This window comes from Acipenser ruthenus, chromosome 8, assembly GCF_902713425.1.
Source record: "Acipenser ruthenus chromosome 8, fAciRut3.2 maternal haplotype, whole genome shotgun sequence".
Lineage (NCBI taxonomy): Eukaryota > Metazoa > Chordata > Actinopteri > Acipenseriformes > Acipenseridae > Acipenser > Acipenser ruthenus.
In genome coordinates, this window is record NC_081196.1 from 7,585,881 (window position 1) to 7,610,328 (window position 24,448).

The 24,448-nt window shown below is 37.0% G+C and overlaps 1 protein-coding gene across 3 annotated transcripts in view; it reads left to right on the forward strand.

Moving 5' to 3' along the window:
• Positions 1 to 23,642, forward strand: part of LOC117407105 (cGMP-dependent 3',5'-cyclic phosphodiesterase-like) — a 169,176-nt gene extending 145,534 nt beyond the window's left edge. For all 3 annotated transcript variants that reach the window (XM_059028344.1, XM_059028345.1, XM_059028346.1), the window contains exons 13-31: positions 540 to 670; positions 3,373 to 3,484; positions 4,671 to 4,710; positions 5,058 to 5,121; positions 6,286 to 6,367; positions 7,537 to 7,711; positions 9,314 to 9,426; positions 10,533 to 10,610; positions 10,809 to 10,931; positions 11,326 to 11,396; positions 11,519 to 11,641; positions 13,943 to 14,030; positions 14,975 to 15,022; positions 15,117 to 15,191; positions 15,588 to 15,687; positions 17,385 to 17,497; positions 18,582 to 18,620; positions 19,397 to 19,503; positions 20,274 to 23,642. In XM_059028344.1, the coding sequence (XP_058884327.1) occupies positions 540 to 670; positions 3,373 to 3,484; positions 4,671 to 4,710; positions 5,058 to 5,121; positions 6,286 to 6,367; positions 7,537 to 7,711; positions 9,314 to 9,426; positions 10,533 to 10,610; positions 10,809 to 10,931; positions 11,326 to 11,396; positions 11,519 to 11,641; positions 13,943 to 14,030; positions 14,975 to 15,022; positions 15,117 to 15,191; positions 15,588 to 15,687; positions 17,385 to 17,497; positions 18,582 to 18,620; positions 19,397 to 19,503; positions 20,274 to 20,505 (1,914 nt within the window). In that variant the 3' untranslated portion in view covers positions 20,506 to 23,642. The remainder of the gene's footprint in view (positions 1 to 539; positions 671 to 3,372; positions 3,485 to 4,670; positions 4,711 to 5,057; positions 5,122 to 6,285; positions 6,368 to 7,536; positions 7,712 to 9,313; positions 9,427 to 10,532; positions 10,611 to 10,808; positions 10,932 to 11,325; positions 11,397 to 11,518; positions 11,642 to 13,942; positions 14,031 to 14,974; positions 15,023 to 15,116; positions 15,192 to 15,587; positions 15,688 to 17,384; positions 17,498 to 18,581; positions 18,621 to 19,396; positions 19,504 to 20,273) is intronic.
• Positions 23,643 to 24,448: the final 806 nt, after the last annotated feature.

Consider the following 24,448-nt stretch of genomic DNA (forward strand, 5'->3'; position numbering starts at 1 on the left):
AGGGTAAAAGAACACAGTGTTGCTTGTTGACATTGACTTATGAACCAACTGTTGCAGAGCACATTTGGAATAAGATGAAGGATGTCCAGACACAGTATTCTTCAGGGACTAGTCAAAATGATGATTACAACAATGATTACACAATCAGACATTATTCTGAAAGTCATTAGAATTATTTAGGACCTCTCAAATTGAATAATAGCTATCCATTTAAAAATATATGTTGTTTACAAGGTATTGTATGAACAGCACAATCTTGCAGAAGAATTGCCTTTGTTCTACACTGCTAAAATACATATCGGTGTGGCATATTTTCAAACATTGAAAGCAAAAAAGCATCTTTCAATCAATACATCTCCGCAAGAATGTACATTTAAAGCAAAATGCATGTGGTCCTTTAAACTGTTCTCTGTGTGAAACAATCATGTCATAGCTGATTGGTAATAATCTCTAGTAACACTGTTTTTCCTCCAGTCTTTTAACGCATTCATTTTGAATGTTCATTTTTTTTTTTAAATCTCAGCTTTGTTTCTCTTTAGGAGGAGCATCGTCAGCTGAACAGGATGTTGGGTTTTGAGGCGTACTCAATGCTGTGTGTGCCTGTAATCAGCAGGGCCACTGTCCAAGTGGTGGCCCTGGCCTGCGCATTTAACAAGAGAGGCGGGCAAAAGTGAGTACAACTGACAAGCTCTTGTATCACCCTTATATCGTAACCCTTTACAGCTGTCCCAGTTATATTGCTAAAAGTGTAATTATAGACATTATATTATACTACAGCCCCAAATCACTTCACAATCGAATTAGATGCAACCTATGTGCCATGGTTCAGTTCAAAACTGCGCATGTTGGTTTTTGTTACTAGTTCCACTATGAAGCCAACACCTACACCATATGTATTTTCTAAAACAGTAAAGTAACTGTTTTAGAAAATGCGGGAGATCAGTCTGGTAAATGTTGCATAATCAAGTGTTGCAAATCAAGCAGCATCACCTTGAGAATAATTACCCTTGGTTGGCACAAACACTGGACTTGTGCTTGTGTTTACTAATGCTGGCCGCATGCACAGCATTCCCTCGGTAACCCTGCGCTGCTACTTCATTATTCCAACATATAATCCATTCTCTGTTGTAACTTGTGAGGCAAGGTGAAGTGGAGACACTATAAAATATGACTTAACAAAGCAACATCTTTTCACTTCTAGTAATAAAGATTAATGTATTTTTTTAATTGGTTCTCACTGTACCTTTACGCCCAGTGGTGGAGACATAACTCCCGACAATGGAGAAACAGTATAATGGAGCGACCCATACATACATCCACACACATTTTCACATAACACAATAAACATATCAAACACATGTATCAAGCTATCACTGCAGTAAAAAAAAAAATCTAATCGGACAAAGCACGAAGGGTTGCCCTGAATTGCAACCATGAACCTGTTCTCCTGTCTGTTTGAATCTAGTGTCCCTATCTCTGCATGTAAGCCTCTGCCTCTCAGCGTTTCACAGAGAATATTAATGTGGCTCATGGAGTCCACGAGCAATACTGATATATCGCTGTCTATCCCCATCCTCTGCTCTCTTTCAGGGCACAAGCTTTTTATCTCTGGGAACCAGAGACTGTTTTATTAGAAAGTGCTTGCTTGCCTGTAGCAGTAGACAAGAGTGACCTACACCTTTTAGTTTGCCAATATAGGATGACCTTATCTACAGTAGGTGGAATGACAGACTGGCAACAATAGCACTAATGATGGACCAAATGAAGGGGAAAAAATCCTTTTGTTGAAATCAGTTTTTTAATTTCTCTTTATATCACCACATTAGCTGCTTAGCAGACTATACAGGAAATGAAAGACACAAAGCATAATCCTTTTGAATCATTAAGTAACTGTGGCATAAGGCACTACCATAACAGCCTGGTCTTAAACTGTAATGGCTTATCACTATCAATCAATCAATCAATCTGTATTTTATATAGTGCCTTTCATAGTGGACCACCATCACAAAGCGCTTTACAAGATGCAAGATTACTCACTACTACTATAGAAGTACTAAAAATAAACTTAGTAATACATTAAGACAAACATTTCATTATTTTTTTATTTATTTTTGGAAAAGTTTGTATAAAGTTTCTTCACAATTAATCATAAGTACAGCAGTATCAGAAGTTTTTGATGGGTTTTAAGAAATAGGGCCCTTGACACATTAGACTTCAATGCGGTTGACCCACTGCAGAATGTTGTATGCTTAAATGAACGCATCAGATACCAGAAAATACAGAGTTGTCTGGAGACTTGAACACACTTTAGCTTCTTGTATAAACCGTAAGCTTAAGCAAACAGTAAATCATATGTAGTTAAAAACTACCAATTACACCCTTTGTATGAGCCAGAATTCAAAGAAATTATTTTTCTTTTCACCGCATCAATATCAGTATGTGAGGAGGAGGAAATGAAGGGAACTTACATGTCTGCTTTCTCTAACCAAAACCCAGCAGTAAAATACATTACGCAATATAATAACTACTAAAAGTAATTATGCTGAGCAAATCAGCTTCCCTGCTGGGATCCCAAAGGACCTCCCAATGAGGAGGCTGACAAAATATTTATATTGAGCCATAGAGGACCTGTGGGAAGCAGCTTCCCCATTTTCCCCATTCACTCAGTTCTTCTTCTGCATTATATTTTAGTATTACACTTGCTGCATCATTTGTTGGTTAATAGGTCCCCTTTCAGTTTTTCTTCATTCCACCAAAATACATTTCACTGCAGCTTTTGTTTTGGCATCCTTCCGATTTAGATTCAAAGTCCTCGCTGAAACCAGGAGTAGATTCTAACGGGACAGTAGCTTTCTTTCAATGTACAAACTTGTAGATGAAACATCTGCAGGGTTTGAATCCACATTGACAGGGACTGTCAAAAGATTTAACTCACTGTTAATACTGCCACACTGGATCTATTGTGACAGTGCTTGCTATTATTACTTCAGCAACTTTATTCTTTATATTTGATGAACTCTTTCAATTCCACTGCATCAGATCAACAAGCCCCTTGCTGTGCAATGCCCTTTTTATGCCTCTGTTTTCATTTGGAGGGAATTTGATAAAGTTGGCTACTAGCATCTTTTCGCATTGCACTTGGGCAATGTTCAAAATAAATAAATTGGGATGCGATCAGAATTGTAACCTCTAGCACTTATTTGTCTAAATGCACTAGCACAACAAGTCACATTATAAGATAGTATAGTCCCAGTGACATTGTTGTGTTAATAGTCTGGTTATTTTTTATTTGATTGGATTGCATGAGAGTTTCTGTGGATTTCTGTGCAGTGTGTCATTAGAAAATTCATACACAATAATGTATTTCCATAGGTACACAGAAGCAGATGAGCACAAAATTCAGCACTGTTTCTGTTATACATCAACAGTATTAACCAGCACACTGGCATTCCAGAAGGAACAAAAGCTCAAGTTTGAATGCCAGGTAAGGACAACAAATGGAAGACTACTACTAAATTCTGGAAGACTAAATGAATAAAACAAGAACAGTGTCATAAACAATATGTACAGTATCCACCAAAAACTTACAAAACATTTTTATCAACATCAGCTTGCAGTAGTGCCTTCAACCAATGCAAGCAATTCTACCTTAAATCCCCTTGTTTTCCCTTCTGACAGCAGGATAAAAATCGAGCCTCACTAAGATGCATCAAGTGCTCTGGGGGCAAATCTGCACTTTACAATCAATCTGTGCATCTCACACAGAGCAAACACTTGCTAATGCTAATGTGATCAGTCTTAAAGACAGAGCGTGTGTTCCGAGGATGGAAATGTTGTGTGATAAGTGATAAGCAATCTGAACTTGCCTTTGCCTCACGAGATCTCCAAGGAGTCTCCAGTATGTGTCATCGTGGACGTCCCTAAAAGCAAACGGTGCGGCCTGAGTGGTCCAATTAATAGGTCAGTGGCTGTATGAGCACCCCAATGGAAAATAGGCAATGTCTTACAAGTGACAGCCGCCTCCTTGTATGGTAATCTCCAAGGTGATTCCTGAGGGGACTGATAAGGGGGCTGCTATCATCCTTTGGCATCATGTTCTTGGCTGTCAAAGTCAATTCAGTCCAAAGCATTCCAATAATTTGTCTTTTGTCTCTTGTATATTTAGAAAGAGGACCGCTAGCTTGTCTCTAAAGTAGTGCACAGAGCTTTTTCAAACAGTGCTTCCTAGTTGCCATGGCCACAGTGCACAAGTGGTTGACGTAGCCAGTGCCACAATGAAGACTGACTGCAGCTAAGTCAGCCTTTGACAGGCATCCTGGGAGACTGCCTGAGCTGGAATTCAGAACTCAGTTACTACTATTTTGTTCCACTAGACGTTCAAAAGCTGATATTGTTAATATGAGCGTCTTGTTTTCTTGTTAACTGTTGATGATGTTTTAGAGTAACAGAGGGGGGGCTGGGTGGCTCATGAATATGGGCAGTGAGATATGGCCTCTAACCCTTTAGTTAGCTGGTTTCATTTACAGTCCAGATTGACTGTAATTAAAATTGTAATTGGTGTAATAGTCTGCTTTCGGTAAAAACTGTGCTAATGATACTTTGGAGTTAAAATCTTAGCCCTTGGAGCCCTGTTTTAATTCACTAACACAAAATTGTTTCTTTACTTACAGGCACTGCTCCAAGTTGCCAAAAACCTCTTTACACACTTAGGTAAGAATCATATTATCGTCTTTATTATACAGTATATACTGCACTATTTAATTATTATTTTCAATGCAACTTAAAGCATTACCAATGTTTCTCATAATACAATTAATCAGTTAAAAAGTGAATTGAGCATTTGCAACACACATGTGTTTTTTCCAACTAAAGGCAAGCACATTTGTCCTTGTTTAGTGTCTGCATGACAGGGATTCTGAGCACACATTTTCAAGTGCTAATTGCTATGTGATGTGAGCTTCTGTTTACATATAACTAGGCCCAGCAGAGTTGTTATGTTGCAGATTGAATTTGAAAATTTGTATTTTCGATATTATGAACCTATTTTAATTTTACAGATGACGTGTCGGTCCTACTGCAGGAGATCATTATAGAAGCCAGAAACCTCAGCAATGCAGAAATGTAAGGCTATAGCATGCATTTATCCTTTCCAATGATTAGTTTTTTTTTGTTTATATAAAATACTATAGTAAACGCTTACAAGCCTACCACACAAAGTTTCCAAGTTTTACTCCCAGAGGAATAACACTACTGTTGCTAAAATTGCTAGTGTTATTTTTAAAACTGCCTCACTTTGTCAGCTTTTGCCTGAAGTCAGTTTGACTCCAGCAGTAGCTTTTGATACTCTCCTTGAGTAATGCCTGCACCAACAGATGATTATCTGCACAATTTCTTTATACTTTTAACAGACACACAAAAACATAACACACACACACACACGTTTTATATATATATATATATATATAGCTATCTGAAGGGTTATATAAACACTGCATACTAAATAGGTTAGTGCTCTTGACATTAACCTCTGAGGGGATATGGCTTGCCTTACTGAGGGACTGAGGGCATGTGACTTTCTAGGATTCTACAGGGTAGAGACAGCACACTTTCTTATTTGGTATACAGCTGTGTTGTTTGTTTCCATTACAGGTTTTGTACAATAAAATAATAACTATTGTGTAAGAGGTTGATCTGGTTTATATATGAGGCACCCACAGTGTGCAACTGTACAGTTTCATACAACATAAACAGATGAGGCGTCTTTTGTAGAGAGAGACCGTCTGTACAGCAGCAACCAAGGATGTAAATATTATTTTTTAGACTTTTTAGAGCTCATAAAACAGAGAGGACGTCATCAAAGAGTGCCAATATATCACCCTGAAGAAACCCTAATGGTAGAATGGCTAGAAAAGCAAAGCATTACCAGCAGTGCATTGGTAATGCTTTTTAATAGGATGGCACACTGATATGGTACCAGGTTACTGGCACAGTACCATTTCTCCAATGTGTCATACTATCATAACTGCCCTTGTGCTATCATTGCACTTTAGTGGAGAACACAATACAGTACACTGCTACTCAATCATTTCTCATCAAGATTAAAGTTGAGGGGCATTTTTAATCTCATTCTGTCACACAGAGAATGATGGGCATACAGTGTTTAAAACAAGCTCTAAAGAACAGAATACAAAAGCCTCTCCCGGATTCACCCTTTTCGACATGTCAACATATAAAAAAGTCATGAAAAAAATCCTGTTCTAATCAGATGTTTCCATCTATCAACAGCTGCTCTGTGTTCCTGTTGGACAGAATGAACCATGAGCTGGTGGCCAAAGTTTTTGATGGTGGTGTTGTGAATGATGATGAGGTAAATCCATCTGTTAGTCAGACTGTTCAGTCTCAGCATTTTGAATTAGAGGCATCAGGCTCCAGTGTGTGTTGAAGTGTCCAGAAATCCAATTGTGTCTGACGGATTGTATTGAAAAAAAACACTTTTGTATGTGGAAAATACAAAGAAAATGTGCTTTGACCATATTGTAATATTTTTTTGCAAATTACGCAGGTTTGTGGTCTATATTACTGTAGGTGTATTAGAAACCTTGCTTAGAACCTTATGTGTATACATATAAACTTGCCCCTTGTTTTTACTTGAAATTAATCTAAACAACCGTATTAAAAACGTGTTAATCTCATAACAAGAAAAGCTGCCTTTCCTTAATTTGCCTACATCTATACAACTGAGTAACATTCAATGGCAATAAAATTCCACATTGAGTGATTTAAAAGCCAATTGGAAGCAAATTTTCATGTCACCAGAGGCACTGACAGGTTGTGCCGTAAATTGACACAAAATAAAATGAAACTTGCAAATGCCATGGATTCATCACATACACATGACCTTTCCATCGCCCCTTAAGACCTTAAGAGCGAATCACTCTGACGAAATTATATACAGGTGTTGCATTTGTGTTGAAATGCTTTGGCAACATTGGATCACTCCTGTCATTTGAATTTGAATTTGCATACTTGGAGATGTATTTCTTTGATCCAAATTTAAATCTTGCCCTGGACAATAATCCCATTGTTCACTGTAGAGATGTTGTGCACACATGTGGTTTTAGTTGGTTTGATCATGACTGATTCTGTATTCAATCACACTGTCAGATTGGTATTGATTGGTACTCAATAATTGTGTAGAGAAGAGCAAACAAGGGAAAGTTGTGTTTTGTGATGTGTAATGAACACATTTGAACAGGTTACATTCGATTTGAATTAATCCCTAAGAATTTAAAATATCTTAAAGAAAATTACCCAGACAAATCACAGAAAAAGTATCTGCACACCCCTAGTTTTTACCTTTAAAAATGTACTTTAATTTGTTTTGCCCTGTATTGGCAGACAAGCTTCAGCTGTGGACTCTGCCAAGTACCTGTTGTAATCAGTACAGTACATCTTTGTTGATTCATCCTTAAGAGCTTAGCAAGTAGTTGCTAGTGTGCTATATGCTGAACTATATACTTTTTTGTTCTTTTGAAGAATGAGTTTCGGATCCCAGCTGATCAAGGTATTGCTGGTCACGTAGCAACCACAGGAAAGATCTTGAACATCAAGGATGCCTATTCCCATCCTCTGTTTTACCGAGGCGTGGATGACAGTACTGGCTTCCGGACAAGGAACATTCTTTGCTTCCCCATCAAAGATGAGAATAATGGCAAGCTTGACTACTTTATTATTTTTTGCTATTGTAATAACCATTGTTATAAACAGTGAAATGTAGCCTGTGGTGAAATTCTGCTTGGTCCCTCATTGGTGCAAAATTTTTACATTGGTGCATGAGTGGTTTAGCAAAATTTCAGGCAATACGTCAAATACTGTTTTTGTCCGTAGATGAAAAGTAACAACAAAAACACACTCAGCACATTGGGAAAGCTTTCATTTTGAACACATAGAATGGATTTTACATATACAGTGTGCAATAGGAAAAAGAAACCGCAGAGAAAACAAACTAATAACAAGTACAGTATTGCTAACAAGAGCTCTATTCTATGCAGACAGTTCATGGTACCTGACCTTCAGGAGAATGCAAAACACAGCACAAAATCTGACAAGTAAAAAACTACATTCACTTTGAAATCATTTTGTTTTGTTAAATTGTCTCTGTTCACTTCCATTATTCAAGGTAATGAGGGTGAAATTCAATTAAATGTAGGCTTTATTGGCTATGCTGTATAGAGCTGGCTGTGTTCCAGTCTTTTTGGAGAAGATTAATCCTTTTGTTTTCTGTCATTTTGATAAATACTCTGTGTTTCGGATCTAGTGAACCTTGTTGCTTGAAGCATATTATACTTTGTGGTAATGGTGCATGGAATTTGCTTTTTTCCAACTGTTTTTTTTCTGATGGAAATGGCTTGAAGAAAAATAGCAGATGCATTTGTTTTGTTGGCCAGCGTGTATACAGACTTGACGCATCCAGTAAAAGGCGCTCCTCGTGGAGTGCAGGATGCACCCTATAGCCTGGAGGTTGACAGTTCGATTCCAGGCTATTCCACTGCCAACCGTGGACGGGAGTTCCAAGGGGGCGGTGCACAGTTGGCCGAGTACCACCTGGGTGGGGAGGGCTTAGGTTGACCAGGGTGTCCTTGGCTCATCGCGCACCAGCGACCCATGTAGACTGGCCGGGCGCCTGCAGGCCTGCCTGTAAGTTGTCCGGAGCTGTGTGGTCCTCCGACTCTGTAGCTCTGAGGTGGCTGCATGGCGGGCCTGCAGAGTGTAAAAAAGCGGACGGCTGACGGCAAACGTTTCGGAGGACGCTTGTGTCCGTCTTCGTCTCTTCCGAGTCAGCGCAGGGGTGGCAGCGGTGAGCCGGGTTGAAATAAAAAATAATTGGGCTTTCCAAATTGGGAAGAAAATGAGAAAAAATAATTGCAGATTTAAAAAAAAATAATAATTAGTGTCAAGTGTCAGCAGGTGGCAACTCAGACATTACTTTTGAATGAATGAATATCCAACCTAACAGGTTCAATCCAGGAGATTATTTACAACAACAGTACTTAAATACAACTTGCATTTAGTTTGTAAACGGTAAAATAGAAAGCTTTTTCAAATGAAGTGGCAAAAACACACAAATTGTGCACAGACATGAGAATGTTGCACCCCTGAATCACAATGCTTTTGTACTCTGCTACAGATGTATACCATGCAGAAATTAGCAGGTACTGTAAATTAGATCGAGCTGTTAACTGTATTTCCCTGTTTGAATGCCCCTACAGTTGAGAGAGAAACCTAATTCAGTCTATTTCCTCTTGTCCTCTAGAGGTGATTGGTGTAGCTGAACTGGTCAATAAGATTAATGGCCCCGGGTTCAATAGGTTTGATGAAGATTTGGCCACGGCGTTCTCAATCTACTGTGGAATCAGTATTGCTCACGTAAGTCATTGTCCTCTGTGGATGACCATGCTTGTTTGTTTTATTAGTTTAGTTAAACAGTACATGATGCAATTTAAAAAAAAAAAAAAGAAATCACTATATCGTTTACTAAGTGCTTCATAATCATAAAACTATATTTTCATATGGTTTCATTTTTTCTGGAATAGTTATTAGTAAATAGTTGGCAAATAACAATAAGCGATCATACAGAACACTCATAATATGATTTTAAAGGCTAAGAAGTATTATGAAAATGTAGATGATATGCCTTTAATATTTGACCTTGAGCATTAGTTGTGGTAGGGTTTGGAAAACATTTTATCTGCCTTAACGGAGGTGTTTTCTGCTTTTTAAGAGATAAGTAAGTTTCTGTCATTCTTTGGGATTTTTTGTTTATGTCATTAATAATACATGTGAAGTCCAGATAATATTCATACATATGTATAAGAAAATCAGGCATGGGTGGGGTTTTAACACAATTGAATGGAACAAAATGTCATTATTGTATTGCCTGCTTATGTAAAATATTTGTATTTCATATTTTATTAATAAGATCCTTATTATTGGAACGTCAATATTTATATTTAGTTGCTCCATAGTTTCAATAACTGTTCAGAATTTACCACCTACAGTTTCCAAATATTTATTTTCTTACCATATTAATATCCTATTGCTGTATTTATTGTTGTTTCTGCCATGCTTACTGTTTGTCATGCTAACCAACTATTCCTGAAAACAATGCTTCTGAAAAGACTTTCCAAGGCTGGTTGTGGGGAAGTGGGGTAGGGGATTATGACTGCTCCATGCACTGAAGCATGTACAACACTGATATGCTTCCTCACCTCACTCCCGTACAGTCAGCCATGCGGTGTCTTTTTAGAAGCAGTTTAATCCTGGCGAATAATTGTCTTTGCAGAAATGACAATAGAGAATTCTACATAAAATGTTTTTGAATAGGCAAGACTCACAAAACTAAATCTCTTTAAATATATTAATACCGAATTAATTTTTTTTTTTTTTAAAAGCGTCTGTCAAATAGGGTGACAAGGTAAATCTATTTCTGATGCTAACAATTGAAGATGTTTGCTGTTTTTTCCCCTCTACAGTCTCTGCTGTATAAGAAAGTCCATGAAGCTCAGTTTAGAAGTCACCTGGCCAATGAAATGATGATGTATCATATGAAGGTAAACACACAATCATCTAGTTTTTGACTGTTACTATCTTTCGTGAACAAAGCCTCTTGAGGTGCTCGTTATGACAGACACTATTATTTTAGCCTGCAATTGCTTTTTAATAAGTCGCCAAACAGCAAAACTACTATCAGAAGAAAAGTCAGTTGATTTAGCCTGTGCTCATATTTTTTTCTTTGTATCTTTAAACAGGTATCAGAGGAAGAGATGACCAAGCTTCTGACATTTGGAATCCAACCTGTGAATGAGATTCATCCAAGCTTTGCCTATTTCACCTACACACCTCGCTCCTTGCCAGATGATGACACTCCTATGGTGAGGTTTTCAAAGGAACACACTTTGAGGTGTTCTTTTTTCAAACCAACTCACCCTCAGAAATCCATTTTGTAGGAGTCCTTTCAGAAACATACCCAGTGGTAGAAAACACGTTTGTCAGAATAGTCATTCAGCATGGTAAATAATGAATAAAACAACAGAGAATGATAAAAAACAAATGATAGGACTTTAATGGGTAAGGGATTAAAATACTATAATCCCTCCCTATTTACTGTAACAGTATAAAAATAATGTGGTGTTCATTGGTCAATAAGCTTTTGTATTGTGTCTTTTCTCTTTGTTTTTCTTTGCTTTATCCACATTGATATTACTATATCAATTTTATCAAGCTTATTAAACAACCACAATCATATTATTATTTCTCTCTCCCCAGGCTATTCTAAGCATGTTTGAGGACATGGGCTTTATTAACACTTATAAGATAGACATTAAAACATTGGCAAGGTAAGCACTTTAATTAGTATATTTAGTCACTTTGGTTTCGTACTGCAGCTGTGTGTCTGTCTATGTACTGTACAGTACTTTTTTATGTTCTATAACAGAGGAATGTTCTTTTCTGCCTCTAGGTTCTGTCTCATGGTAAAGAAGGGATACAGGGATCCACCCTATCACAACTGGATGCACGCATTCTCTGTCTCTCATTTCTGTTATCTCCTGAACCAGAATCTGGAACTCTCCAAGTATCTTGAGTAAGGTTACATTTCTATTTCTGTAGATCAAGGTGTAGAGATGTGTGCTTGTTTGGTGGGGTAGGGTGAGAATTTTCAGATGAGAATTTTCCAGGGGAAGGTAAACTGTAAATTCCTTTTATGAAAACAAAGCTAGGTCAGACATCTTTTATGTACAGTGCTCCTAAATTCTGGAATCGGTTACCACCTGACATTTGAAATGCTGCTTCACTGGGTAAATTTAAACACTTGATTCACAATTACTTTCTTCCTCGAGGTATATGCAATCACTGGTTAGAGAAAAGTTTGCGTGAGAATCAATCGATCATGTTAGACGTATATTTGTCTACTGGGTCCCTCTTGAAAAAAGTTGGATGTGTCAACTTAATGAGATTTTCCTGGTGTGTATGTGTCACATTTTTAAGTAAATACAAAATCAGTGCAATAGCTTTAAGAGATAAAGAATCCCCAGCTTAATATTACAAAAATGTCTGGTGCTGCCTACATAGGGACCATACTGTAATTAACATGCCACGTGTTTGAGAATAACTAGAGGAAATCAGGAAATATTAGGGACATTAGTATTATTATTATTATTATCATCATCATCATCATCATCATCAGGTGGCACGGTGGCGTAGTGGTTAGCGCTGCTTCCTCACAGCGCCAGGGTCCTGGGTTCGAATCCAGCCTCGGGTACTGTCTGTGTGGAGTTGGTATGTTCTCCCCGTGTTCACGTGGGTTTTCTCCGGGTACTCCGGTTTCCTTCCAGAGACATGCTGTCTAGGTTGATTGGTCACTCTAAATTGCCCCTGTGTGTGTGTGGTGCCCTGCGATGGACTGGCGTCCCGACTCGCCTTTTGCCCTGTGTATGCTGGGTTAGACTCCGGCTCACTACGACCCTGTAAAGGAGTAAGTGGTTAATGATAATGGATGGATTATTATTATCAATATTAAAAACAATGTAAATATTTAATGTTGAGAACCACATTGATACAGTATACTGATAGTTTACCAAAAAGGCTTACTTTGTGTTTTTTGCATTATCATGTTATAAAACACTTTATTTGCTATTCACTGGCATGTTTCAATTTCAGGAATGGGCAGATAGTAATATGTTTTAAATGACTTAGAATTTTAATATGACATGCAATTAGGGGTGTTGGGAGCTGATTGAGACTTGCAGATTACAGTAGGGAAGTGCATAATATGGACAACATGTCATTTAGTTTTTGCCTATGGCAACTGAAACAGTGTTAACAATTGGCATCCAGTCCAAATTCATAAATAGGCTCTCAATTCCAATCTGCTTGACACAATACCAGAATAATATTAGTATACTCAAAAGGATTAGCAGCCTGACTGAAGGATCTTTAATTCTGGTGAATTTAGTTATCTAAACCCCCGAAGCGCAGGGATTTCCAAAGAACGAGACTCTTTTTATCTAACCACCGACAGGTTCGTTGATGAGGTTGGGTCTTGGACAAGGTGAAGGATGAGTAGACAAAAGCAGGACTCAAGCCTCTCTGGTGTAACAGGGCAAGTCCAATATTGGCAATCTCAGTGATGGATTGAGTTTTGCTAAAGGGCAAGGGACTGACAGCACTGGGCTCAGTTCAACTGAAGGCTAGGACCCTTAGTTATTGGCACAATGATTAATTCAGCACTCGGAAGAGGTGAGGACCAAACAATATTGCAGGCAGATTTCCCCTGGGACAAGTGCTCCACTCAGCAGAAATGATGGATCTACAATATGCATTAGGAACATGTTTTAACTATTTCCATCTTGTCAGTTACTTGTACTCAGATAATTGCACAATAGTGTCCCATTGGAAGAAGTAGATATGATTGGTTGGTTACTTGTACTATTAACAGAGGTCCTCTTTTAGTCTGGGTTGTAGCATGCTTGGGTAAGAACCATAAGGTTTGATCCCTGCTTTCCCCAACAGTAGATAATTTGCTCATTTTCAATGAGAGACATTGGAAGGACTTTGTTACATTGACACCCAGCAAAAAAGTATGAGTAAAATGTTTTAAAGAAGTTCTCTGCAATCTGTGGTTGTCTGTATATTTTCATGACAACACTCTGGAATAAGGCAAGATTTAGAAAAGACATCAAGAATGAAAAAAACATGAATTTTTTATCACAGTTGTTGTTTGCTTTGTTATTTGGAACTTTTTAAAAGCCACACAAAGGATTTAATGCTAGACTAAGAGTGGCAAAAGTAAATCTTTACATACTGTATACACCGATAATGAGCTAATTACAGAATATGTGTAGAAGTTCGAATGGTTAATGACTTAACCTCTTTTTTATTTCAGGGACATTGAGATATTTGCTCTTTTTGTATCGTGTATGTGCCATGACTTGGACCACCGAGGAACCAACAATTCCTTCCAAGTGGATTCGGTAAGGAGCTGTGAAGTGTGATGTTACTGCTTTAGATCTGTCGTACACTGTAGTTTACCATAGTGAGAAGTGTTCACTTGCCTCCTACAAGCTGAATGGAAGTAAACAAACTGAGAAGGGGTACTACTGTATGTAAATAATCGTGCTATATAAGATGGTATTACCCTCCAAGTATTCGGACAGCATAAGACACAGGGGTGGTTAGTGTTGTACGCTATCTCCAGGAAGATTTGATGGGTCTCAGCCCCATTACAAAATAAAAACAAACCTAGGCTGTAACCAGTAAAAATGCACTGAATAATAGAATTTGCATAGAGACATGAGTAGTCAAGCAATGTACAGCTATGGCCAAAAGTTTTGCATTATCTAGACTAAAAAAAATTTTAATTTCGAAATGTCGTATTTCAGTTTGTGTCTGTTTTTCGTCAAGTATATGGAAAACTACAAAGCGGTATGTAATTAAATATATTAAGATAACATTATTCAGCAGGTTTTATTCGACTTTATAAAGCAAAATTAGTTAATTCTATAGGGTGACACAAAACTTTTGGCCTTAGCTGTAGTCTTTACTATAATAAAACAGAGCGCTTGAGTTGACACAAAAAATATTAGTTACATGCAAAAAAGGCTGCCATCTCTGTATTAATGATGAATAACTCACACAATGATTTATCTCTCCTTAGATATTGCATGACTTATAAAGCCATGTAGCAGGTCACCTGTTTAAACAAGACATTTCATCTCACTGTTTATTTTTAATAACAATATTTTGATGCACCAAATAATAATACATGATGTTAGCTGTGTCTGCAGTATTTCCAGAGACGATTCCTCAACACAAACTCAAAATCTAATCTCACCTTCTGAAAAAACAAATGATTTCATTCATCATCCAACCAGGAATCTAATTATTTTTGTGTCTGTGATACTTCTCTTGTTTTTAGCAATCTGTGCTGGCTGCCCTATACAGCTCAGAAGGATCAGTGATGGAGGTAAAATGTCACATGCTTGTATTTTACCCTTTTAAAAGCATGTTATATTATATTATACATTAGATTTAATCTATTTAGGTTTCTTTCTCCTCAGAGACACCACTTTGCCCAGGCAATAGCCATTCTAAACACTCATGGATGTAACATCTTTGAGCAGTTCTCCAGAAAGGTCAGTGAGAAATTACAATAAGTTATACACGGTAACCCTAGATTTTACATAACTGCATGAAATAGCAACATGGTCAAACTAGGATTGGAATTAACATTCTATTTTTGTATATATATATATATATATATATATATATATATATATACATATATATATATATATATATATATATATATATATACATATATATATATATATATATATATATATATATATATATATATATATATATATATATATATATATATATATATATATATATATGTATGCAGCTGTTTCTAATAGAATGCGCTTTAAATCAGCTATTACATCAAGGAATTAAGTTACCTTGAGATGTCACCTTGAGATTCAATGAAGATGGACCTAACAAAAAACACACATACTGTTTTATTTTAGGATTACCAAAGGATGCTGGATCTGATGAGAGATATTATATTGGCAACTGACTTGGCTCATCATTTACGTATCTTCAAAGACCTTCAGAAAATGGCAGATGGTAAAAATATTTCCTATCTTGAGATGCTGGAAGGCGCTTGTAAAGACCACACAAATGAAATGAGAAGGGTATTGTATGTAAAGAAACCTATTGTGCACATTATATTGAGTTAGAGTATTCATGCACTACCTTCCAAGAAGTTTGGGGAAATCGTTGGGGAACAGGGGGCACTACTGAAGCCTGGTAAGGTTAAAGGGCTTAATAGATCCAGTAGATGTATAGGTTACGGTTGGGCCAATTCAATGTAATTCTAGGTTGTGAGTCGATGAAGAATATATGCTGATGTTTCTGTGAAAATATAATTGTTGCTAGCCTTTAACAAGGATAAAATGAAGGTTACATTCTTGGCCCTAACACTTTTATTAGGCTTCTGTCAAAATATTGAGTACAGACAAACAATCATTCAATCCATGTGGACGCATTTGTTCCAGATGTATTTCCTCCTTGTCCCGTGAGGGTCCCTTTCTCATTCATTATTATGCAGGTTATGCTGACATCTATTGGTATACATGTGTATAGCATTTTGAGAATTCTACAGGCAGCAGACGGGAACAAGCATCTTTGAAGTCAAGTTTCGTTTGGCATGACATTTAGACTTTTCCTTTGGTTGGTTTAACACAATCAACAATGTTAAAGGGTAATTCCTTGTTACCAATCAATGAGAAAGGCTTTAGCTGCGGATGCAGTATCCTGTTTTCAAGTAGTCTCTAACATTACATCCTAAACAACGAAACCAATTTGAAATGCATACTTGAGTGCAGCAATAACTGTTGAGTTAATGTGGTTTCAACTTTCAAATCTTAGAAGGCAAGAATATGATGAGCTGGATTCCACCTTCCCCATCCACTACTACACATCCGACTAGATTCTCAACACTATTTACTCCAAATTGTAGAGACATTTTTTTCTGAATGGAAAAAAGCCCATTCAAATTATAAAACAAAAAAGAAGCAATTTAAGACTGCTTACCCATCATTAGCTTCAATTTTACTGTTAATGATACAAGACATATGAGAAGTGTGTACATCACGTGTTTTCTACTGGAGAACTCTGGTTATCTTTGTGTTTTATACACACCAGCAGTATTGAGGCAAACAAGCACATGCAATTAAACCGAACAAGTTTCATTGTTTTTCACAATGTCTACAAGGTTTACAGATGGGAGCTGTTCCATTGAATGCACAAGCAGCAATGTATGCATTTGAACTAACCTGGGCAAAATGTAGGCACACGCAATTTGGAATGTTGTGTGTGATTCTGTTTTTGAACCCATTTCAGCAAGAATCCAGAACCACATTAAATATTATATCAAAAACATATTTATTGGGGGTAATTCTGGGATAACCACAGGTAGGTGTTTGATAAAATCCAGAGGTGGTTTATCCTGAGGGAATATACAGTAGGTTGATAAAATGAACCAAATAGATTTGGGTAGTGCCTTTATCCATGTAATTACACTGTTCAGGGCACGTACTGATGAAGTCATCCCTGTGTGTCATGAAAAGCACTATATAACTAAAAACTAAATAATACTGTATGGGCTCTTCAAATGGTCAAGAGTTTTTGGTAAACAATTATAATATTCAAGTATAATAGTGTTGATATTGGCTTTGAGTTAAATGGACAGAGCCACCAACCACTTTATCTCTGCCAGTCAGGGCAACTCAAACCCTGTCGGTCTCTTTGTTTTATCCTAGTGGGCTATGACCCAAAGAACAAGCATCACCACAGTCTGATCCTCTGCCTGCTCATGACCTCATGTGACCTGTCAGACCAGACCAAAGGATGGAAAACCACCACTAAGATTGCTGTAAGTATAGTACAGCTTATGGGTTATGTCTCTGTTCTTTAACTACATTGTAAGTCTACATTGTGAGCATTCCAATTGGAGACAGGGCATGGTTTTTGTAACTATAGGACAGCAATTTTATAATGCCATCCAAAGTAGGGATAGCTGAGACACGTTTGTGGTGGCTTTGCCCTGTGGGGGTTACCTGTGTTGCCAAATTGCTGATATGACCATATGCAAAACGCAATGGTTTGCTCCCTTGAATATCACAGATAACACCCAAGAGGCTAACCTAATCATTATCATACTGTGTATAGTACTCACCCAAAAAACAACAACAGAAAGAACAGGTTGATCAATATGCTTTGTCCTCTAAATATAAATGAGTCATATTATATATTATTGTACCCAGTCAAAAACTAACTGGGTACTTTGCTATGTGTTCCTGATATACCTATAACTCAGATTCATGGTTATTTATTACCCATTTTTTAATTGTCTTTGGCAAAAGTATGTAAAAAAACAAACATGTTATTAAGGTGTTTATTATTGTTGTTAACAATTACAATACAATGTAATAATACGATAGATGGCATGCTATAAAGTACTTATAAGGTTTGTTTTAATGCACCACAGGGTTTAAAACACTGCTATAGCTTGTTCTGATTCATAACCATCTTTAATTGTTAAGAACATCCATTATAGCTTGCTTATTGAAGCTATTATTAATCTATTACAAATCCTAAACTGTGTGCCTCCTCTGTGTTTTAAAGCCCTGCTGGGATAACTTTCACTTCAGCTGTGGATCTTATTTGCCTTGATATGTGGTGATAAATAATACATTGCCACCCAAACTGATTTTTCAATGGAGTAATCCTAGAGTTTATACAGCTCCCTGTAGTGTATAATACATACCCTCTCACCACCCCATACAGCACCATAATGCTCTGGGATTTAAACAGGATGCCAGGCTATTGGATTAGTCGAGCAAGTGTCTTGTTCATTAAGAAATCAGTGACGTCCCAATTCCCACTAGATGGCATTTTACAACATAGCCCAGACATTCAGTTTATACATTAATAGGTGTATTTCTTTTTTTTAACAGGAACTTATTTACAAGGAATTCTTTTCCCAGGGCGATCTGGTATGTATGTGTTTTAGCCAACAAAAAAACAAGGGAACACACACAATTCTTGAGCATTCATAACAGCCTGCTTGCGTTTCATTAAACATATTTAAATGATGAATTCTACATTTAATTTTCTCTCTCACAATATATGATTTATAGGAAGTAAATTAATTGTAATTAGTTAATGAATCATTTATTCAGAGACTTTGAAAGAAACCTTGAGCTTGTGTTTGAGAACATGTTCATCAAACTGAAGAACACTGATAACTTTTGAGCTCTTCGTTCTGTAGAACCATCTGCTGTATAATGTGTATCATAAATACTAGACTTTGTTCCAACCATGCCCCTAATTACTGAATTAAGCAGCCTATGGCTTTGATCCAACAATACCTTTATTTTTTTTCAATTCAAATCGTTATTAAAGCAAGATTAAGGACTTTAAAAGTAAGTGAGCACCACTGTTCCACATAATGCTTGTTGCAATAGTCAGGGCTACAGGAAGTAGAAATATTCTGCAGTCATGACTTTATGTATCAATACTGTATGTGTGCCTTTCAGTTATGTACAATACCACGGGATACATACAATACATATAATTACTTTATTAAGTGCATTGTTCATTCATTATGCCTGCATTTCTATTTAAGAATGACTGTATGAGATGTGCTTGAAAGTGAATCTTTGACTATTTTTGCCCCCAGACACTGATATCTCCCCTTCTTCTGATCATCCCATTACCAAAAGAAGCCTCTATTGTTCTCAACGTGTGTTTTGTTTGTGTTTTTCTCTAGGAGAAAGCCATGGGCAATAGACCCAGTGAAATGATGGACAGAGAGAAAGCCTACATCCCAGAGCTTCAGATTAGCTTCATGGAGCACATTGCCATGCCCATCTACAAGTAAGTGTGCCGGGACACCAGTGGCATGCTGTACCACGTTTATTAGGTCTCAGAACCTTCTGTTTTTTTAACTGTTGGTAACTCATAAAACAATTTTAGCAACTTACAGTCATTGTTAAAAGTAGCTACCCTTTATCTAGACAGCTACAGAGAGTGACTCGGGATGTTGGGTCCCTACTTCTGTCTGCGGGGCATACCCTTTTTGAGGAAGAGGAAATAGTTCAGTCCCCAAATCCACTCAATCACTGGCCACCACAGCCAGTTGTAGGGATTGTTTGGTGGCTTTTTGAAATAGACTTCACTAAGAGTTGGACTTGGACTTGTAGTGCCTACAGTTGCATTAGACCAAAATGATGTTCTTATTTAGCCAGGCAGAAACAGCTTCTCATTTACAGCGGTCAACTACATGAGATTTTTTTTTACTGACCTTCATATGGCTTTATCCATGGTACCGGCTGGGATTAATTCTCCAAATAAATTCTAGGCCGCAATTCCGCCTAGCACCATGCTGGTCTTTGGTTAGCTGACAGCTCTCCAGTAAACCAACAACAAATAATCTTCTGTGGAAGCCCCCATCCAAATACTACCAGGTCCTTCTTTGCTTAGCTTCTATGACCTGATGAGATCAGACTCAAAGAGGTATGGCTGCCTCATCCTATAGACTGACAGAAAGTAGGTAGTGGCATTAATGTATATTTGGCTTTTCAAAATGTTGAGCATGTAATAGTTTGTTCTGTAAAAAAAGTTTCTTGTTTTTATCTTTCATAAAGGCTGCTTCAAGAACTTTTCCCGAAATCAGCAGAGCTTTATGGGAGAGTTTCCGCCAATCGGGAACACTGGACCAAGGTCTCTCACAAATTTACAATCCGAGGGTTGCCTAGCAACAACTCCCTTGATTTCCTGGATGAGGAGTATGACCAACTAGAAGAGCAGGCAGAAGAAAGTCTGAAGATGAATGGTTGCTTAGAAACAAAAGGAACCAGGGAAACCATTGAACAATAAGGTGTTTAAACAAATATAAAACATTACTTCTGAAGTTCAAGTAACTACATTTTATAGAAGAAACTACAATTTTTAGTAACACCTCATTTAAAGCAGGGATTACCTGTTATCACCATGGAAGCGCTTGGGTAATAACCAGGAACATCTCAATGTGGGAACCTTTGAGACCACAACAAAGCAAAGACTTCTTCTCAAATCAGCTGCTATATTTTGAGCATTTCGTTTTAGTTATTCAGCAGTTGTTTTAAAAGTCAGAAATTGTTACTTCTTTAAAAATATATTTTTTGGGGTAGTTTTTACCACATGAAATACCAAGCAGCCACTAATACAACTAAAGTATCAGACTGTGTTTTCCAGTAATAGCAGTGGCTACTTGTCACAGGATTCTCCCCCTCTTATTCTATATTACTGTATTGTGTGTATTAAACTGGCTTTGGATAAAACGCTGTGCCTGGAGGGAATATTAAGGGCCCCTTCAAAGCATAGTGGATACATTTGCCAGTATGCTGGCAGTGAAATATGGTCAGTATTGCTGGGTTCAGTAATGTTTGTCAACCTCTACATTTTTTGTATTGTTATGTTTTTATTATTATTTATTGCTTTTTTTTGTGAAACCACTAAAAAGAGAAGATTGTTAACCATATATCCTACATTGATGCACACTGGGGCGTTTGTAGTCAGTAAGAGATGTGGTGTGGATGGGGACTGACTACAGTTTGTTTTTCATATATGTTTGTCAAAGTGTGAACAATTACACTTTTAAAATAACCCTTTAAAATACACTGCAAGTGTGTATGTTATTATTGTACTGTACCAGTCCACCCACTGCACAACATTTTACAAAGTGGATATTTTACATGGTTGAATAAAAACCTGTGGCGTATGTAAGTGACAAAGAATGTATGGACTACAAAAGACCTTTTATGTGTTGATGTCTGTAAATATTTTATCAGCAGGTGATAAATAAGGGCTGTTGCTCTTAAGGCATTGTGGCTAATTGGAACACAGACAGAATGTGTATATTATTGATTTGCCTTACCTTTTCTGCGTTGCCTTTTGAGAAAGAAAATATATATAATTGTCATTATTATAATTATTAATAATCATAATACCCATGTTCCATTGAAAAGTGTGTTGCTACTGTACTGTACATACTGGTTCTGGTTCATTAAGCCTCCACTGATTTATATTGCTGTGTGATACTTCCTCTTTGGGCAGTGCAGGAAAATTTCTGTTTTTAACCAGATGCAAAGTTAGTCATTGGACATTGGACTAAAATAAATGCATGAGCATTTATTTTAAGTGCTTTCCTTATTGTTTTTTTTTGTTTCTTCTACAAACATATTCTTTTCTATTTATGATTTGATTCGCTTTAAATAATAAGTTGCTTCAAGTGTCGTTTTAATTGTTTTCTGATAATCCAATACTGAGTTTTTACCATTTATTCTAAATCTGCCTTTACTTGGATTTGAGCTTGTCAGCCGTCCTCAGTCCATTCAAATCATGTGACAAAGTAACCTTTCACCTCAGTAAGCCCCACCCCTTTTTTATTCTCTCCTTCTTTAGCGTATGTTTATGTGTTCGGTCAGTGTCTACCTCTCATCAAGTTGAGAGTGTATTTCTTGTGCACTCTATGACTCTTTGTCAGGCTTGCGAGTCATTTAATGTAAATAAAAAAAACAGATGAAAAGCTGATATTAATGTATTTATTCTCTTTATGTAGATCCTGTTGTGGTTTTAACATTTAGAATGCTTGGTCATTGACAATGTGAGTGTGAGTGCATTGACAATCAGAGAGAGAGAGAGAGAGAGAGAGAGAGAGAGAGAGAAAGAGAAAGAGAGAGAGAGAACATTGTAATATACCATGCTGTTCTGGATATAGTCATTACTTTAAATAACTCACAAGTGAAAGCTTTGTGAATAGAGCCCTTTATTGGCAGTTACATATAGAACCATGACAAGAAATTCAAATAATAAGATACATCATAGAACATGAGCATGAGATACTCCTTCCCAATGTGCTTTCCTAAGGTCAACAGAGTACTTGTGTGATTTTTGTCTCTACCCAGCATTGTAGCTTTAAGCCAAATGAGGGTGGTTCTTTGTTGGATGGGAGGGATGCTTTTATCCTCAGCAACACTCTCTGGCAGTGAGAGAGAGAGAGAGAGAGAGAGAGAGAGAGAGAGAGAGAGAGAGAGAGAGAGAGAGAGAGAGAGAGAGAGAGAGAGAGAGAGAGAGAGAGAGAGAGAGAGAGAGAGAGAGAGAATGAATAAATGAATAATGTCATTAAAATCATGTTTAAATTTGTATTTAATCTCTGGGGTTAGCAGAAATGAAAAGTCAAATTTACACATGATTTTAATGATCTCAGTATGGGATCACTAGAACCCAGGACCACTAATTATTTTTAATAAAGAATAAGCCTAGGACCTTTCTGTTTTCATTTTTCTTTGTGCCAAAATTATTTCCCTTTATTATTTGAATTATTTGATTGTTCATTGAATTTACTTTTATGTATTTTCTCATATTTATATAGTTTCTCAACCATATATATTTTGTAATACATACTTTTTTATGTTGTTGTCAACTGCATTACATTTTTCACACAAAAATGGCAACATGGCACCCTTGGACCCCTGTAAATTGATATTCCTGGTCTGTACATAGATACTTTCATGTGTTTATTAAATGTGTTTTAAAGAGAAAAACCGGAATAAGGAAAATGAATGATTTTCTGTGAAATGTTCTGTGCATCTGGGAAAGAGAGCCAAAAGCTCTTATATGTTTTGTGGGATATTGCTTTGAAAAGTATTTCAGATCCTGCCTATTTCCTGCATCAAAGGGTATAATAAGGGACTAAAATTTATTCAACAGACCTAGGAAAAAAAGGTGTTAAACAAAAAAAAAGTCATCTGAAAAATGCATAAGGGGTAGTATTATCTTGGTTTTTCACGTTATTGTGCTTTCATCTGTACATACGTTTGTACATAACATACTGTAAATGAGGTCTGTGCTGAAGAATTAGATTACCATGTGTATGGAATACATTTACAGAGCAGTGTGAGACCATTGTTTTCTGAGATGTGAACAGGCAGTTAACTTTTTATCCAAATAAATTTCATACATTGAACAAGAAAGACTCTTGTCACTTTTCTTTCTCCAAAAATTGAAAAAAAAAAAAAGCTTTCGAAGAGTACATTTTGTGATGGATTTTAGTATGAAAGGAGCAACATACCAGGTGAGTCCTTGCAAACTGAAATCCTACATTGTTACCCACTGAGCAGGAAGAGACAGGCCTTGTGGAAGAGAAAAGGGAACGGTTGAATCTGCAAACTAATCCAGTCCTTTGCCTCTCTTTTTTATTCTGATTGCATAGATGTGATGTGTGGATTGTGGTGAACAGTGTGTTGGTTATTATTTGCCAATATCCACTACAGGGCTCAACTGAGACCATCACACTCATTTTATTTCCATGACCTAAACAATATTTCTTCCTGGGTCTCCACAGGTGAAACTCAACCAGGGCTAAATCATTGAAAATATGAACACATTACACCTCAGCAAGACAAGACACATAGGGCTGTCATCCCTTTTGACCACGTGAAATGTACCAGTGATTGTGTCTTTGATAGGATATCCCATTTGGCCATATATATTCTAAAACATGTTAAAATGAGCACAAGATGCTCTCCATACTAGATGCATCATGTATTTATTATTTATTATGATAATATTGTGTAATATCCAGGCTCTGCTAATGCAATGTATTGGTCAGTTTGTGTTTCCATTTCTGTACACACACACATAGTCTATGATACTGTTTTGTTAGCATCATAGTCCCAGTCAAACTATTCTTTTCAAGTATTCCCAGTTTGTATTTTACAGTATGTATGTTGGATAAGGTGATCGCGGTGTAGGGATTTAGTCAGACTAGGCTATTGTG